The sequence below is a fragment of the Stigmatopora nigra genome, chromosome 13 (genome assembly GCF_051989575.1).
Source record: "Stigmatopora nigra isolate UIUO_SnigA chromosome 13, RoL_Snig_1.1, whole genome shotgun sequence".
NCBI lineage: Eukaryota > Metazoa > Chordata > Actinopteri > Syngnathiformes > Syngnathidae > Stigmatopora > Stigmatopora nigra.
Genome location: NC_135520.1, coordinates 10,889,544 through 10,908,624, shown reverse-complemented (window position 1 = coordinate 10,908,624; position 19,081 = coordinate 10,889,544). Strand labels below are relative to the sequence as shown.

Genomic DNA, 19,081 nt, shown 5'->3' with positions numbered 1-19,081 from the left:
AAAAGGGCACACCTAGACAAACAATGATTTGCACACATGGATACTTATGGAAAATTTGGAGTGTTTACTTAAACTAGACAGCCATTATACCTTGCGAATGCTCTATATTGGTCGCCAAAGAGGGGCGAGTTTGATGATTGCTTTGGGAGACTGCATACAGATTTATCGTTTGTCAAATTAGATCTTTAAACGTTTAAATTAGTATTTTTGAGAAATTCTCTTGGCTTACGGCCATACTACCCTGAATACGCCCGATCTCGGAAGCTAAGCAGGGTCGGGCCTGGTTAGTACTTGGATGGGAGACCGCCTGGGAATACCAGGTGCTGTAAGCTTTTTTATTTTTTTCTGGGGGTCGGTCGGTGTAAAATGTAAATGAAAGAGAGAAAGCGCACACATTCAATCGTTTAATAATCGACTGATAGGTCTGAAAAACAACCTAGGGAGCAGGTTTGAGAAAGAGTGAGAGCAATTTAAAGGATATACGTTTATTACCAGACTGCAGAAATGGGGAGAGCTCAAACAGCGTGAACCGCTCACAGTCTGTTGTCCTTGCAGCTCTCTCCGAATGTCCAGTGAGTTATATATGCTGGCAAAACTGACAGTTGTCAGCAGGACTTTGGACAGATACATTTTAGTCATTTGCAGGGCAAAAAGTAATTGATCAGTGTCTGACACTGACATGTCAACTCAATCACAAGACTAAGATTGATTGATCAGTCAGACTGGTGAGTGTTTATGCTGACATGTCAGCCATCACAGTTTGTATGAGGATGATGCTTTTATACTCACAAAAGCTGATATAATCTTACTATTCCCTCCTCTTGTGAGTATAAATACATTGGAAACTCGTTCGTTATAGGTACTACTTTTGAACAAAATTCTTCACAAATTACTTTGAACTGGAGTTTATACCGACCAGGAGTGGGCGAAAGACCCTTGTTTATTTGAGGGATAATTCCTCCTTTGACCTCCCGCTTGGGAGGATCGCCTAATGGCCTGGTGTGTTAGAATAGGAAAGACATATTTATCATTGTCAGACAGTAGCACAACATCAGGGTCTGATTGGGGTATGGATTGTGGCATGTGTATACGAAATAGCATTAGCTGGGTTTCAACAACCACGATCTATTCAACTGTGGCATCAATGGTACATTTGAGGAACCAGTCAAGCCATCCTCGTTGTGGAACTGGCTCTCTTGTCATAGCGTTCAATATGTTCTTCATTGTTTGTAGGGCATCATCGACTGAGTAGGATGCGTTGGCAAGGATGAAGGTGCAGCATGAGTCTCCTGGGCCATGGCGCCTAGGGCCTCTCGGCAGCCGGACTGATGCGTTGACGAAGGCCTGAAATCCGTAGTCAATGGCCTCCAGATGTTCTGGGTCTGGAGGGTGTTCTTTGCTGTTCTTACCCAGGGGAACAGGGCCATCAGGATTGTGGAGGAGACTGACCAGTGTTTGTGTTCGAGGGCGACATCCGAGCCCCACATTGGATCATGGTCGTGAGCTCCAACACTCGTTCATCAGCTTTGTTGGTGGTGGCCAACTTGGTGAAGTTAGCGGTCAAGATCACACGGTGAGGTCCGTCCCCACAAGGAGAAGACCAGCACTTTCCTTTGTTCACCTCGACTTGCCTGGGGATAGGACCTCCTTTGTGGGAGACAGAAAAGATATCGGCAGATCATTTATTTGCATTCATTACAGTTCTTTCTAGTAACATTTTGCATAACCACTGATTGCGGGGATCTGTTTCTCCTTTCTCTTCTACCACCCGGATCTTTTTCCCACATAGGTAGGTGGAAGGGTCTGCCCTTCACTGCCTCAAATGGTGTGCATCCCTGTGCTGTTGGAATGATTCTCATGTATGTTTATACCAGGCTCAACAGGCTTTCTAGCCATGGTTTTCCTGTGTCTTCCATGGTTTTTCTGAGTCTGAGTTGTACTGCTCTATTGGTTCCTTGAACGAGTCCAGCACTGGGGGCGGCATGTGCAACGATATTTCAGGTTGACTCCAAGATGCCGTCCCACAGTTTGGACCACGTGGCTCACGGAGAGAGCACCATTATCACTCCAAACGAATGGTGGTATTCCATGGCTTGGAATGATCCTTGTGCATATGGCTTTTGCGACTGCCAAGGCGTCGGCTTTCTTGGATGGGCATATCTCAACCCACTTGGTAAGTGTGTCAACGATCACAAGACAGTACTTGTATGTGCCACTTTAGTTCAGTTCGATGAAATCCATGTTCAGAATCTCGAAGGGATATGTCCCTGTTTGCCTTGTTCCGTGCTTGCGTCGTTAATTGCCCTGAGAGTTGTGGCCACAGCAGGTGAGACAGTTTCTCCCTGAAGTGGCTGCTAGCCAGTAGAAGGGCACACCTAGACAAACAATGATTTGCACACACGGTTATGGACAATTTGGAGTGTTTACTTAGACTAGACAGCCGTTATACTTTGCGAATGCTCTATATTGGTCGCCAAAGAGGGGCGAGTTTGATGATTGCTTTAAGAGACTGCATACAGATTTATCGTTTGTCAAATTAGGTCTTTAAACGTTTAAATTAGTATTTTTGAGACGTCCCCTCGGCTTACGGCCATACTACCCTGAATACGCCCGATCTCGTCTGATCTCGGAAGCTAAGCAGGGTCGGGCCTGGTTAGTACTTGGATGGGAGACCGCCTGGGAATACCAGGTGCTGTAAGCTTTTTTGTTTTGTTTTGGTCAGTGTAAACTGTAAAGAAAGAAAGAGAGCGCACACACATTCAATCGTCGAATAATCGACCAAGCATGTTTTTGGAATGTGAGGAAACCAGGGCAGACAAGAAAACTCATGCAAAGACGGGGAGAACACCTCCTTGATTGTCTTGGCCCAAAAATAGTTGTTTACTCAGGACTGTCCCGGTTGACCGCACTTCCAGCCTCCCCCAACATCCGCCTTTGAGCTGACCACTTTTCTTATGCTGCCGGTCGAAACATTTTTCCTTTAAATAGTTCCTTTCCCCGTTGGTAAACAGCCATTAGAGTGATTAGACCTTACAAATGCTCTGTATTGGTCACCAAAGTGGGGCAAACTTTTAAATAGCAATTTTTAAGAACTACTTTCGGCTTACGGCCATACTACCCTGAATACGCCCGATCTCGTCCGATCTCGGAAGCTAAGCAGGGTCGGGCCTGGTTAGTACTTGGATGGGAGACCGCCTGGGAATACCAGGTGCTGTAAGCTTTTGAAAAGTAACCGCACACTCATTCGTTAAATCGTCAAACAAGTATGTTTTTGTGATGTGGGAAGAAACTGGAACATACCTAGAGAAAACCCACACAGGCTTGAAAATGCAAACTTCACATAGAAAAGTTGGAACCCACCATACTCAGAACTGTCAAGCAGATGTGAAAAACATTGGGAAGATTTAAGGAGTGTTTTTTTGTTTTGTTTGGTTTTGGCCTGGCAATTGATATCTGAAATCAACTGTATTTTTTTGGAATGTTTTAGATTTTTTGATATTCGGTAGACATTTAATCACGACTTTATTTATGTGCAACCATTAGAAAAATACTGTTGTGCAAAATTCTCATAACAAAAGATGGCTCCATCACCCCCTGAGACCCTTGTAAGGATTAAGTGGTTCAGAATATGAATGAATAATAAAAATAGGGGACTATTTGTAATTTTTGCATTTTTTAATACATTAAAATAAATAGAAATATGAAAATACTTGCTGTTACGACCCCCCCCCCCCAAAGATATTCAACTGTGGTTAATTAATTAACATTGGGGATAACAGATTGACAAAATGCTTTCTTGTTCTGTTCTTAGCAATAGTTTTATAATTAAAAAAACATCTGCAGAAATATGAACTTTTTAATGCTATTGATGACAATATATATCCAATCGGGCTGTTTTCATACATTTTCTATGAATTAAATTAAGTGTGTCTTTAGTAGACGTTCAATTCCTTTGGATAGTGGTGGGAGTAAATCATTTAATGGCAATGTCATACTTCTAGGGGATTGGCAGCTATCGCCGTCAATGGCAGTCAATGGGTTAACTAAGATATCGCGTCAGGGACCGCAACATATTGTCTCGCGGGCCGCAACTAGCATCCGGGCCGCAAGTTTGAGACTGGTGGTGTAACCTAAGTAGCAGTTCGCTCCAGTGATCCAGTCCGGAACGTCGGCTTCCCTTCCCGCCTAGAGCAGCTAGGCGAAGGCTAAGCTAAGCTATCTGAAAACTCCTCCACGGATCCGTCATCTGCTGCGTGCTTTCTGCTCTGGTGTTCATGTTGTTCTGCGCAGCAGCGGAATATTTCACTTGAACTATTCTGCACGCGCGTCGATTTACGTGTTTGTATCGCGTCGCCATTGCATTTACTTTGAGATACAGACTGGTTCCGTTAGCCGCTCAGCTAACAGCAGCCGCGCAGCCAAAATGGCGGACAACGAGGATGAGAGTGGCTCCGAGAGAACAATAACAGCCGCGGAACCTCTGCTCTCTCCGACCGCGGATGAGACCCCTGCCGCGGACTCCACGCAGCCCGAGGACGACGTCCCACTGGCGGCTGTCGCCCCCAACGCCGAGGCGGAGGAGTGTATGCTCGCCGAGGCGCCCGTAGAGCCCGGGGAAGGCTCGCCAGTGGTATCCGCAGGGGAGAGCGACCATCCCGGGGAGCAGCCCAAGACGGTGGTCGCCGAGACTCAGCTGGTGGACTTTTTACAGACGGAACAGAGCATTCTGGTGGGCACCGATTTCTCCAGTTTGGGCGCAGACATGAGCAACACCACCATCATCTACGTGCAACCGGACGGCACCCTGATGGAGGGCTCTGGGCTGACCCCTGAGGAGCAACAGGCTCTGCTGGAGCAACTCAGCAAGCAGCAGGTAGTTCAGGTCTCGGACACTGAGGCCGCCCAGTTGCTTCAACACAGCCAGAGTGTCAAAAGCACTCCCGTCCAAAGTGTGGCTCTCAACGCAAACCAGCTGCAGCAAGTTATCAGCCAGGTAAGCAGCAAGTGCCAGCAGCAGCAGCAACAACAGCAGCTGCAGCAGGTCCAGGAACGGCAAATCAATCAGATAGTCCAAGTCCAGCCTCCTCAACAGCCAGTCAAGCAAATAGTCCAGATCCAGTCCACGCCACAGCAGGTGGTCAAACAGCTAGTCCAGGTCCAGGTGCCCCAGCAGACAGTGAAGCATCTGGTTCAGGTCCAGGCCCCGCAGCAGTCTGTAAGACAGATAGTTCAGGTGCAGAATGCCTCTCAGCAGCTGAAGAGCGTTGCCCAACAGGTTGCTTTGCACGGGAGCACTAGTACCGTCGGCAGCAGCACAGTCCACGTGACCCCACCCAAGGTAAGCGGGGATGTCCAATATGGCCTCAAAATTATATTGTGATATTGCAAAACTTGCGATGACTATGAGAACACAAATAAAAAAAATACCGTATTTACTCGCATATGAGCCACACACAATTGCCTTAAAACCGTTGAAGTTCACCATTTCTCCCATGCAAGCCACCACCTGATTCACAAATTTCACCTCCATATTCATGGTTTTAATAGGGAGTAGAAATGTGTTGCTTTGAAGGGAAAATCTTGAGAAAAAAACATCATGACACATAACACACATGGTCTTTCTGAGATAGTGTATGAATCAAAAGCACATTAGTAGGCTCAATAACATAAGAAATTAATTCATCCAGTAATGGTTGTTTTCTTACTGCAAAACATAAAATAACCAACCAATTGTAAATGGTACTTTCCTGGTGAAAGTAAGTACAGTCCCAGAGGTCAAAATTAAGTACAGTTTAAAACTTGAAACTTTAGGATTGAGATTTTTAGCACGCGCCAAGAAAAGGCACCAAGAAAGCCGCAGACTGTGATGTTTTTAGTAATTTTTTTCATTTAAGAACATTCATACATTTCTGAATTTTAAAATTTAAATGTTTACTGTTTCTTTCTTGTTTTTAAATTACAAAATATTTTAAATAAAACCAAAAAATAAAATAACATTCTTTTGCAATTTTTTTGTAATTCCTTTTTTGGTTTAATTAAAACATTTTAAATAAATACATTTGCAGTTTAAAATCATGAACGTACTGTTGTGAATTTAAATTAGTTTTTCACTCTTGGACAATCATCCATTCCATTTGAAGCGAAAGCGATGGCAGAAAACAGTCCTACTTCAAATTTTAAATCTATCACCGTCAATGACAGTTAAGGATTTTTTATCAATAAAAACAAACATTGAAGCGATTTTTATTTTTATTTTTTTGGTCTTTTATTTTCTAACTCCTTCCCACAACGTGGCTTGGATGCCCATCACCGTCAATTGCGGTGAACGAGTTTAGATCTGCACATTTTGATACCAGCTTGGTATCTATTGCAACATTTTCAAAGTGTGATTTTCCTTTTGAATCCACAGTCGGAACCAGTTCGTATCCAGATTCAAGCTCCTCCCAAACAGGACCTGAAGATCCGTTCCACATCCCAGCAGCACAACAATCCACAGGTGACGCTGTCAGCCAATGGGAGCACTCAGATCATCCACATCCAACCAGTAGTGTCTCAGCAGGGCCAGCAATTGTTCTTGCAGCAGAATTTGGGCGACACCCCCATCCAACTGGTACTCCAGGGCACTACCCCTGTGGTGAGTTCCCTTCTCCCGTTAGTCCAAAAGCTGTCGACCCCCACGTCCACCACAGTCACCTCCATCGCCAAGACGACTCCAAACCCCACAGCTCGGCTAGCCAATGTGTCGCTTCTCAAAAGCAACGGCACCACGTTGTCCCTCCCTGCCGCTGCGCTGCCTGCTCAGCCCAGCACCCCCGTGGTGGTGGGCAGCCCTGTGGCGGCAGTTGCCCCCCCTGTACCTAAAGATCGAGACAAAGAAAAGGAAAAGGCTCGGAAGCAGAAAAAGAAAGAAAAGAAGGCGATCAAGGTACAGACCCGATCAGGCCGAGTGTCCAGACCGCCCAAGTACAAGGCCAAAGACTACAAGTTCATCAAGACTGAGGACCTGGCCGAGAGCCACCAGTCCGACTCCGACGACTACTCGGACATGAGCACGGAGGACGAGGAGAGGAAGGACGGCGCCCATGATGCCGACTCCTCGTTGGCCTACAGCCACAAGTCCAGACGCCACCCGTGCCAAACCTGCGACAAGGCCTACATTGGTCAGGGAGGACTCAACCGCCACTACAAGCTCAACCCTAGCCACGGGGAGCCCGAGCCTGAGCCCGTCAGGGAAGCACCGGCGCAAGGCCAAGGCGATGACGGGGAAGTGTCAACGCTTGCCAACCAGACGGCAGAAGCCAGTACGATGGAAACCAGTATGGCAGATGTCAGTACAGCAGATGCCGATGGAGAAGAGGAAATGGAGGAAAAAGCTGCTCCTGTGGAAACAGACAAGGTACGGAATTCATTTACCATGATTTTCACAGTCTAGAGCAGTGTTTACCAACCTTTTTTGAGCTGCAGCACACTTTTTGCATTGAAAAAAATCTCAAGGGACATCACCTTCTGAATTATTTTTCTTTACTATCTCACCTATATTATACACAGACTTTATTTTTTGCCAAAAGTTGATGCCCTACAAACCAAACAACTTTCAGTTCATGTTAGATAAAAATAAGGAACAACATTACTGTTTCACAATTTGAATTTTATAATCGTATGTGTAATTTAACGTTCATCATATTTTCATTTTAATCTTGTAATAGTTCATTTTTAATCTGACTATATTGATATCAAATTGGAACAAAGAGTAAAAGAAACATTTGGACTCTTAGCAGTGAATGTTGTAATAAATATTATGGATTATTTTAAGATTTTTTTTCCATTTTTTTCCTTGTTTTTTTTTTTTTTAATTCAAGAACTAAAAAAAAAAAAAATTCTTTATTTTATTACTTCAATATTTAAAAATTAAAACAAGGATAAAAATGTAAATATCTTATCATTCACAATCATATCTAAGGCCTATTTAGGGTATTCAACCAGCCTACCCTGCATGTTTTTGGACATGTTGTGGGAGGAAACTGGAATACCTGTAGAAAACCCATGCAAAGCCCAGGGAGAAAAAACACAAACTCCACACAGGAAGGGTCAGAACACACCTGGTATTGAACCCTCGATCTCAGAACTGTGAGGTCAACACGTTAACCACTCTTCATTTCTTCACCCCACTCATTCTTTTAACATTAAATATTCTCAGTAATTATTATTTTATTTATTTATATACAGTTTTTTTTATTAAAGTAAAAAAAAGCTAACATTCATTTATTTTCCGTACCGCTTATCCTCACAAGGTTCACGTGGGGTGCGGGGACACCCTGAATTGGTGGCCAGCCAATTAAACATATTATTTAAAACATGAATCAATGAACTAACTGGAGAAAATTAGTTTGAAAATTTTTTTATTAATGAGTATTTAATTCTTTATTTAGTTTATTTGGTATTTTTAATGGGGAGGGGTCAGAGGAAACAGAATTATTGTTCCTATCTGTTACCCCATCATGTCTATTGTCTGTCTGGCCATATCAGGAGCCAGGCCCGTTGGCAGCTGTGACGGGAGGAATCCGAGAACTATACCACCGAGGTCCCGGCAGGCCCCGCGGCCGAGGGCGGGGGAGGGGACGTGGACGGGGCCGGGGCAGGTCTCTCGGGATGCCACCTAAGGTAAAAAAAATCACCTGAGACGTTTTTTTTTAAATCCCCTAAAACAAGCCAGTAACAAGTCAACACGCGGTGAAGTTTCTTCAGGGCTCGGTCGGCTACTTGGGCCGGCGGGGGCGCCCTGGACGGCCCCCAAAGTTGAGCAACCTGGTGAGCGCTGAGCTACAGGAGGAGAGGAGACGGGAGCGGCTGCAGGAGGTTTGCTTGATCGCCGCTGTGTTTGTGGAAATAATGTTTTTTTTTGACGACTGGTCTTGTCCACAGCTGGTGGATCAATGTGAGGACGAAGATCTGATGGACATCGTTCTTCCTCGTCTCACCAAAGTCTTAAGCGTGTGGGAGATGCTGCTTGCCAAGGTACGCAAACCATCGGGGTCATCAGGAATAAAGTCATGGTGTCTAAGTGCCATCAATGGCTGTGAAGGAGTTCATAGAAATACTTTCTTATTGATTATAATGCTAAACTTTATATTTGTTAAATAGGTTATAAACTCATAATAAATCTGAATATTCTAATCTATTCACAATTTTATTAGCTTTGTTTTAATGGCAAACAAAAAGGGGAATTTAGGAATGAGAAAGGAAAAAACAGTAAATATTGTTTTATATATGTTCACATTTTTAACGGTAAAATAGATTTATATATATATATATATATATATATATATATATATATATATATATATATATATATATATATATATATATATATATATATATATACACATATATATATATACATATATACATATATATATACATATATACATATATATATATACATATATATATATATATATACATATATACATATATATATATATATATATACATATATATATATATATATATATATATATATATATATATATATATATATATATATATATATATATATATATATATATATATATATATATATATATATATATATATATATATATATATATATATATATATATATATATATATATATATATATATATATATATATATATATATATATATATATATATATATATATATATATATATATATATATATATATATATATATATATATACATATACATATACATATACATATACATATACATATACATATACATATACATATACATATACATATACATATACATATACATATACATATACATATACATATACATATACATATACATATACATATACATATATATATATATATATATATATATATATACATATACATATACATATACATATACATATACATATACATATACATATACATATACATATACATATACATATACATATACATATACATATACATATATATATATATATATATATATATATATATATATATATATATATATATATATATATATATATATATATAAGATTAAAAATAGCTTTGATTTAAAAGTGCAAATGTTCTTAGCTTTTTGATTTAAAAAAATAATAAGGAAATTGTAAAAAATGTCATTTCATTTAACATATTTATTACACAATATTTTGTATAAAAAATGAAATATTTGAATTTCTCAATCATGATATGTTGAATTGTTTTTATTGCGAAAAAAGAGGAAGTAAAATGACTAACCCATTCACTGCAGTACTACCAGTATAAATGAATTATGTCTTGTGCCATCAATGGCAGGCAGTGAGTTAAACTACAGTAGTATACTTGGCCAAAATGTTTAGAAATAAAAGCTAAATTTCAATGTTACAGTTTGAACATAGAATGGAACAGCATACAATAACGCTGCACTTTCATTTAAGAAGAAAATGATTTATTGTGTACTTAAGATTTTAGTCAAGTGGTATTATATCTAAAAGTTATTGATGAACATTCAGGGGAGGAAAACAGTTATCAAACCTTCAAAGTTAAAGTTGAATACAACTGAAATTCAAGTAATAAATACTTTGTAGCAATTTTTTAAACAAAGGCAGTTGGAGCATTTTAACATTATAGAACATTCTTCTTTTTGTGTACCACAAGTGGGAGGCCATACACCTGATGGTACTCCTAATCGCAATTGGACAACCACTGCTTTGAGATTAAAATTAAGAAACAGCATTAGGAGTTAATTTAGGAATGATTCTAAATTTGGTGTCAAACTGGTTTCTAAAATGGTTTCTTTCTTTGTTCCAGGTCGAGCGCAGCACCCCGCCGCGTACTCACTTCCCGGATATTTACCGAGAGTTTGAGTCCCTGCAAGGCCAAGTGAGACAGGCCGCGCAGGATTACATCGTAGCCCCACTTGGAGGAGCGGCGCCATTGGAGATTAGGAACATCGAGGTCAGAGTTTTGAAGTTGGACATTTTGAAAGGGGTTATTTACCATTCACGTTGCAGGTGGCACGTTCCCTGGGCATTCTTGACGAGGTCAACCGGATGAAAATTCTCCCCGGCGCGCCGACTGTCTCCAGCGTCGGCAACAAAAGTAGCCGTTACATGGAGGTGAGAAGCCAAACTTGCCGCCCTGGCCCTTCTGAATCAAAAACTCCCATTTGCTCCCGCAGAACTCCAAGATGCTGCCACCGTCCAAGCGTTTCAAGATGGAGAACAGCGTTCCTCTGCAGCACAACGGGATTGAGAAAGCAGGTACGTTGGCAGTGTTGCGGCGAGGCGGTGGGATTTGCGCACTACGTGGCGTAGTGGTGCAAAATCAAAAGCTCAATATGTCAAGTTTCCCACACAAATTCCTCAATTTTTCAATTGGTGAACCAAATGACAGACTTAGTGAAGCAGTGTTGTTCCACATACAGCAGGAGTACAGCATTCCTGTGCTTCGAGGTGGGTGTTAGTAGGGGCCTGCTAGGATAAACTCAATAGCCCGCACCTACTCACAAAGTTAAAGGTTGTTTAATACGGTAGTACCTTGAGATACAAGCTTAATGAGTTCCGTGACCGAGCTCGTATGCCGAATTGCTCGTATCGCAAATCAACTTTTCCCATAGAAATGAACTAAATGCAAATTATTTCGATACCACCCTCTGAAAAATTAACACCAAAAAACAGAATACAGTGGTACCTTGAGATACGATCTTAATTTGTTCCGGTACTGAGCTCGTATGTCAATATTCTCGTAACTCGAACGAACGTTTCCCACTGAAATGAACTAAAAACAAATTAATTCGCACGGCAACGCGCCCGTAACATAACAAACAGATTTAAATAAACTTGGATTACGATACAGACACTCAAAAATTAATGTAATCTTGCACTAATTTTGTTTCTATATATATATTTTTTACCTTTTCCTCTTTTTGCTCCGCTCTGACTTTCAGCCGGTGTTTTTAAAAGGAATCTATCGAGGGTTGTTTGCTTTTGTCTTCCCTTCAAAATATTCCGAAAATAACGCAAACAAATGTCCTCACAAGAGGATAACGCACGACCACTTGCCAACTTGTACGGGTGCGTGCTTGCTCTCGTATTGGCGAGCAAGGTCAGCCACGAGTACACCACTCATATTTTTCAATTATTTTGTTCTTATTATTGATTGTCATCATACGCCTTTTCTTTGTACAACTCTTCATTCCACTGGCTTACCTTGTACCCATTGTTGTTCCTTTTATTATGCACTAACGGGGAAAAACATCGCATTGTTTGGAGGTATCTTTACACAAGGGAGTTGTATGCTCTTCTCATAAGCAACCTCTCGTGTATCGGCCACCTAGCTGTCTCCTATGCTCGTATCGCAAAAATTGTCTCGTTTTTCACGGTTAATATTTGCTCAGAAATTTTACACGTATCTCAAATTCCTCCATATGTCAAGGCGCTAGTATGTCAACGTATTGCTATATCTAGCTGCAATGCTGCATTGGTGAGAATAGACAGATAACCTTTTATCAATTTCAAATTTTGACCTCTGACCTCTTAATACTCTAGTGGTGACCACCGCTTCCCCTGTGGTGACCTCTGTAGCCCCAATGACACCAACGACAACGACGCCATGCGCCGCTTCCACGACGGAGACCCTGCTGATTCCCGCTGAAGCCAAACCGTGAGTGAAGCATATCCAAAAATGTACAAACACATTCCAATGAGGAAATTCATGCGACATGTCTGAATCATAGATCGCGCTATGGATATTTCTTTGAAATGTGTCACTTATCACATTAAAATACAGAATTAATCATGTTAAAATATGACTTATAACAATAAAATGCTTAATTTATCCCATTAACATCTTTTCTCAGAATATAATGTGAAATGTATTACAATTATATGTGAATTTAATTATGCTTTAAAACCGGACTACCTTATTTTGTCGTATATTAGCCGTACTGCGTATAAGTTGTACCCTTAAAATTGCCTCAACATCGTTGAATTTTACAATTTCACGATTCAGAATTTTCACCTCAATATTCGTGCTTTTAATAGGGAGTACAAATGTGTTATTTAGAAGGGAAAATCTTAAGAAAAATCATCGCACGTGGTATTTCTGACATACTGTATGAATCAAAAGGATCGTCTGCTAGATTGCATATTCTGAAAAGGGTGTTACCTGCACGTAGATGAATTCAAAAAGGAAGTCGCGTGGGCAGTACAACCGTAGCGGTCTAGTTTGTCATCCTTAGGTGATATGGTGGCACCTTGAGCGAGCAAAGGCAGGCACCGTTATTTCACGTTTTAATCACGATACGTTTTTTTTCTTCAATTTCATTCACAGATGTCAAAATTAATTTTGCTAAGCTTTTTACTGTTATAGTGTATCTTTTCTCTATTTTTAAATAAATGACTGTATCGGCCATATTGTCTTGCATTATGGCGTTTGGTGTATGTCAAGTCTAATTTGTGCGAATTTAAGCTGTACCCTCGGTTCAGTCATCATTTTATTGAGCGACAAATACGTCATATATGCAAAAAAATACGTTGTAGGATTTCAGATTTGTATGCAATGTACTTATGCCCCAGTAGGGAGCAATAGTTGACATTTAACACAAAAACCATTCAATTCATCATGATAAATCATTTATTTAAAATGTAGTCTAAAGCAGGTTAGGACATGAAGTTTCTCATGTTAAAAGTTTTACATTAAAACGTGACATGCATTCATAAAAAAAGCTTGGAACTGAATTTCTGGCAATTGCATTCGCCCATTTCAGTATATTGATATGTTACATGTAATATAACTACTGTAATAAGCAGCATGTATGTTCTCTTACAGCCAAGATCCTCCGGCCGACACCCCTATGGAAGTGACCGTGTCCGAGGTCCCCCCGTCGACCCCAAGCGAGGCGGCTCAGAAGTTGCCGGAAGCCGAAAGAGAGCCCGAGAAGATTCCAGAAACGTGCGTGGTTGAGGAGGGCCAGGAAATCTACATCGAGACAGACGGCCTGAGTGAGGCAGACGGCATCGTCATCGTCAACGGGCCAGATGGGACCACCATGCACATCCAGACCCCCCAGGGTGTTCCCCTGGAGGCGGTGCAGGCCCTCTTGGGTATCGAGGCCGCCGACCCCGGCAAAGCCAGCTGAATGGGGGGAGGGGGGAAAACAAAAGACGGAAGATTCTTCCCCTTGGAACTGGTCTTTTAGTTCCTATTTATTTCGTACGTCCGTATTTTCTTCTCAAGACGACGCTGGATTGATTTTTAAGAGCTTGTTGTAAATGTTTTTTCATATCTGCCTTGTTAATATGTAGATAAAAGTGAGAAACACGGCTGCGCTATTTTTATGACTTTTTTGGATAACAGCCGCTCGTTGCTCTCGTTTCCTGTTTTCACAATAAAAGCAACTGTCAAGAGGAAAGGTGTCGATGGCCCGTCTCCAGCAGGATGGCCTCCAGGGACAGGCGGGCCCGGGCCGGTACTAGCGGCTGGTGCAGCCAGCACGAAAGGTACACCAGGCCGAGGTTGGCGTCGGTGCTGTGAGCTGCTTCCCGCAGGATAACGCGCTTTAGCCGCAGCTCCGACGAGTACGACTGCAGTAGGATACTGCACGACGACGCTGAAAAATGGACCCAGAAAAAGAAAAACATTCAACCTCTTTCCCCTTAAACACTACTGTTCAGTTCACACACACAGTCTTCAAACAAAGTGAACTTTTGCCCCTTTCACAGATTTAATTACTGTATTTTCTCGCATATAAGCTGTATTTGTAACAAAAAAAAATATGACTGAATCAAGGGTTTGGCTCAAATGCGCGCAACACTTGTTGGTTATTTTCTGTTTCGCAGGAAGAAACCCATTACTGGATGAATTGCTAACTTCCTTATGATATCCTCTTGACTACCAGGAAAAATTGTTATCCAATCACATTTATTTTGAAATTATTATTACATTGCAAAATAATTTGGTACCATTGGAAACCTCTATAAAGCATAAACACAGTTAATGGAATATAGATATTTAGGTTTAAGACAAATTTTAACTACTGGTAGTCAGGATATTGACAATAATAATGTGATTTAGATTTTAATACAATATCTCAGAAATACTACAGGCGATGATTTTTATTAAGATTTTCCCTTAAAAGTATCATATTTGTACTCCCGACTAAAACCATGAACAATGGAGGTGAAAATTGTGAAGTGGCTTATATGCAAGAGATTGTAGAATTCAATGATTTTATGGATGTGGCTTATACGCTAGGGCGGCTAGGCTAATAAGCGAGAAAATACAGTAGATCACCTTTAGGAAACCAAATTAAAATATGCAGTTTTGTGGCTTCATGATTACACAAAACTATTGACTAGGAAACCAAATTAAAATATGCAGTTTTGTGGCTTCATGATTACACAAAACTATTGACTTGCAAATTTTGGTTTGTCACTGGTAGACCTGCTTGCCCAAATGAATTGGACGTAGGGATTGGCGATATGGCAAACAGATCATGTCACTCATTTCTTTATATACAAACAAAACATGATTTTATCAGGATTTTTTTGTTTTTCTTTAGGGTGTTTTCAGTGTTCTCCAGTTGCAAAAGCTGGTCCAGTGTGCCGTGGAAACTTATTTGCCAAGTCACATTTTGTAATAATCTGAGGGACAAGTCCTAAAATTATGATAATTAAGTCATATATTGTAGTATTCCAAGATTAAAATTGTAATTTACAAAACAACATTTTGTAATATGAGATTAAAGTTGCGTTGTTGCTTATTTTCACATAACGTGTACTGGAAGTTTTTTGGGTTCCATGAGCTTCAAACTACAAACTACTTTCAATGTAATTTTGAGAAATAGCTTGTAAAAATACAATATTGAAATTGTTACCTTGCATTTTTTTTATACATCATATGAACCAGAAGATGTTCAAGGTCTTTGGACTTCAACATTTGGCAATTAGGAGGGTGTAAAGAATAATATATTGAATGATTGTTTTTTTATTTACATGATTCCTGAAAACTCATTTAATTTGTGATGACTCACTCGGGAGGAGGAGGGGTGATTTATGCTAACAAATCAAAGCCTGTCTTTAGTAACAAAATCTATGTTAAACAAGACTGTTTAAACATTTACATCTTTTAAATGATAATATAGTTTGACAATTTCAACTGTTTAAAATGCCTGCTCAGCATGGATGTGCCAGTCTTTTTGCATTGGTATGAAAGCAAAGCGCCACATAGACCACATTCAGCGAAGCTAACGCAAGTTGGAGCATATTCAACAATCAATTTGAAGATTTCCCACAACTCAACGGTGAGTTTGCCTTTTCAGTTCTCCTGTCTTTAGTGTATCCTTATCTCAAAATGTATGTAGACATGCGAAGGGGAATATTAATAAGACATGCACAGAGCATGCTCAGGCTCTACAGCTCAAATCTCAATTTACATTACAGCACCTGCTGTTTTATTCAATTGATTTATCTTCTCATCTCATTTTCTGAACCGCTTTATCCTCATTAGGGTCATGGGGGTGCTGGAGCCAGAGGCGTGGTCCACCCTGAACTGGCGGTCAGCCAATCACAGGGCACAAGGAGACGGACAAACATTCACTCTCACACTCATACCAAAGGGCAATTTAGTGTCCAATCAGCCTACCACGCATGTTTTTTGGAATGTGGGAGGACCTTTTTTTTAATTTACTATTATTTCTGCTAAATAAAAATGAAAAAAAGACAGTTTACTGCTTTTTCTTTTATAGAGAGAAAAAAGCTTTAAATAGAATATGAGCTGCCCTGCGTATAGCCGCACCTTTAAAATTGCCTTAAAATTGTTGAAGTTTATAATTTCTCCTGCTTAAGCTGATTCACAACTTTCAACTCTATATTCATGTTCTTTGAGAGATGAGAATAGGGAGTACAAATGTGTTACTTTGAAGGGAAAATCTTGAGAAAAATCATTGCATGTGGTATTTCTGAGAAACTGGATCAAAAACACATTATTAGGGACAATATATCATAAGGAAAAGAAATAGCACTAGTTACTGACACTGCGCCTTTAAATATGGTGCGCCATATAGTCATGAAAATACGGTATATGCAAGAATACACGGTAGGTTACTTTTCACTCACTGGTTGCCGTTGACAACTATAGATGCCCAAGGACTAGAGCAGGGGTGGCCAACTCTGGTCTTCAAGAGCTGCTAGCCGGTCAGTTTTCCATATCTCCCTGCACCAAGAGACCTGAGTCAAATAATTGGGATTGGCATCAAGCTACTGGACAGCTTGCTGATGAGTTGATCATTTGATTCAGGTGTGGTAGAGAAGGGAGATATGGAAAACAGATCGGATAGAGACTCTCGGGGACCGGAATTGGTCACCGCTGGACTAGAGTGAAAGAACACAAATAGATGCTAAAATCATTCAGACTGGCAGTGATCATCTGATCGAATAGCACCCCTCCGAGTTAAATTGGATTAGACATCTGCAGGTGTCAAATGGGACACACATACATATGGTAAAGTGAATCCATTTTTTTGGATAGCTGCCTCACCAAAATCTTTAGTGCTCCAGCTGTGGAAGAGCGGAACCTTCCGGCCTTGTGGCCCAAATTGGAACTCCTCCAGATCCACCAGGCCTCGGTGGGATGCCATCAGGCGCTCCATCTTGGCAACAATGGCCGTCTAAAAAAAAAACTACACATTAGACAAAACAATCGCAAAAATTGAACATGTATTTTCTCACCATTTTGTCGACGATGCCCTCGAGTTTTGTGCATTTCTCACGAAGTGACCAATTCTCAAAAACCAGATCCTGTGTGGGTCCTTCTGTCTCGATGCTGCACAAAATGTAGCGAGTAACGTAAATGTTAGCACGCTCGGTCATTTATTTCAAGACAGACATTTGTGTTGATGTTTTCCACTGTGATTCATTCATTTTATGGACCGCTTTATCCTCACTAGGGTCGCGGGGATTGCTGGAGCCTATACCAGCTGTCTTTTGGCCACGAGGCCAAATCGGTTGTCAGCCCAACGTGATGGGTAGTTATGCACGGCAACAGGAAGACATTACCTGATTCTCCTGGCGTTGACGATTGAACTCGCAAATGTGAAGCCTTCCTCGTTGAGTTTCTCCCAGCGGAGCATTAAGTTATGCCAGTCGGCGGCGTTATCCTTCAGTTTCCGCCCACTTCCAGTTACGGCTGAGGACTTTCTGTTCACGTTAACAATCTCGCCTGAGGAAATCACAACACTGTAATTCACACTTTCAACATTCCATTATTACACGGCAATTAATGTGGGGAAATATTAATTGAGAAAATGTTGGCTTTCGTCACTGTTATTACCTTTCTATCTAAAAAATGAGAATTAATTTTGAAAATTAGGACGTTTTAAGAAAGATATCAAAGATTTATGGTTGCTTCAAAAATAAGATGTTCTGTATTTGACAACATAGTAACTTTGGCATATTACACTTTACAACATTCAAACTAAGGAATCACAACAATAACCTCCCTGCAGCCATAATTTATTGGCTGCAACTGACAGCAATTGACGTCCAATCCATCAAATTTTGACTGTATACTTTGAGTGACTAAATGAGGTGATCATCCAAACAAACAAACATCGAAGAGTTACTACTACACATTTTTGATTTCGTAACATTTTGGTTGACCATTTTATGTAACATTATCTCTCTTGTAGCCATTATCAACAATCAAAAAAAATTGAAAACAAATTTACACATAGGAACACAATTGAAATGCGTGTTTATTAAAAAAAAAAAAAACATATTCTATTGGATTAGTGCATCAACATCGGTGTTTGGTACAGAAACGTGGCGGTGCTAAAACACACGAAAATGTATTAGCTTAGTTTTAAAAGTATTTTCTTTTACCTTCCATGTGTTTATAATTACTCTGGTCGCCGCACGATGACGTTATATTCTTCTTCTTCGTTGGTCTGGTTTGTGTGCGAATGCCCATTACAACCCCTGGCTGTCCAAAATGCCCAAGTAAATTCGATTGTTTTGTCAATGTAGATGTAAAATTTAGATGTTTAACATAACATGAAAATTAAACGTATAGGCTGTCAAATCAGGTCTTTAGA

At 40.4% G+C, this 19,081-nt stretch overlaps 2 protein-coding genes, 2 non-coding genes and 1 pseudogene across 6 annotated transcripts; 4 read left to right on the top strand and 1 right to left on the bottom strand.

The window, feature by feature from the left end:
* The first annotated feature begins 223 nt into the window (after positions 1–223).
* LOC144206916 (5S ribosomal RNA) lies at positions 224–332 on the top strand (annotated as a pseudogene).
* Positions 333–2,582: 2,250 nt separating this feature from the next.
* On the top strand, positions 2,583–2,701 carry LOC144206962 (5S ribosomal RNA). Its single transcript, XR_013328521.1, has one exon. It is a non-coding gene; the product is annotated as a 5S ribosomal RNA (ribosomal RNA).
* Positions 2,702–3,101: 400 nt separating this feature from the next.
* Positions 3,102–3,220, top strand: LOC144206945 (5S ribosomal RNA). Its single transcript, XR_013328504.1, has one exon. It is a non-coding gene; the product is annotated as a 5S ribosomal RNA (ribosomal RNA).
* Positions 3,221–3,782: 562 nt separating this feature from the next.
* On the top strand, positions 3,783–14,313 carry znf839 (zinc finger protein 839). Of its 2 annotated transcripts, XM_077731287.1 has the most exons (11): positions 3,783–5,338; positions 6,410–6,496; positions 6,560–7,396; positions 8,527–8,661; positions 8,737–8,856; positions 8,923–9,015; positions 10,798–10,944; positions 11,001–11,105; positions 11,168–11,249; positions 12,537–12,651; positions 13,819–14,313. In XM_077731287.1, exons 1-11 carry the CDS (start codon positions 4,424–4,426, stop codon positions 14,126–14,128), a joined length of 2,946 nt encoding a protein of 981 aa, XP_077587413.1. In that variant the 5' UTR covers positions 3,783–4,423; the 3' UTR covers positions 14,129–14,313. The 2 variants fall into 2 exon arrangements, with proteins under 2 accessions (XP_077587413.1, XP_077587412.1); XM_077731286.1 differs by having other exon boundaries at positions 3,784–5,338; positions 6,410–7,396.
* On the bottom strand, positions 10,455–19,065 carry cinp (cyclin dependent kinase 2 interacting protein). Of its 2 annotated transcripts, none has more exons than XM_077731290.1 (5): positions 18,870–19,065; positions 18,045–18,207; positions 17,718–17,811; positions 17,527–17,656; positions 10,455–11,221 (listed from the first exon to the last, which is right to left on the bottom strand). In XM_077731290.1, exons 1-5 carry the CDS (start codon positions 18,955–18,957, stop codon positions 11,199–11,201), a joined length of 498 nt encoding a protein of 165 aa, XP_077587416.1. In that variant the 5' UTR covers positions 18,958–19,065; the 3' UTR covers positions 10,455–11,198. The 2 variants fall into 2 exon arrangements, with proteins under 2 accessions (XP_077587416.1, XP_077587414.1); XM_077731288.1 differs by lacking the exon at positions 10,455–11,221 and adding an exon at positions 13,716–14,599 and having other exon boundaries at positions 18,870–19,059.
* Between the last annotated feature and the right edge of the window lie 16 nt (positions 19,066–19,081).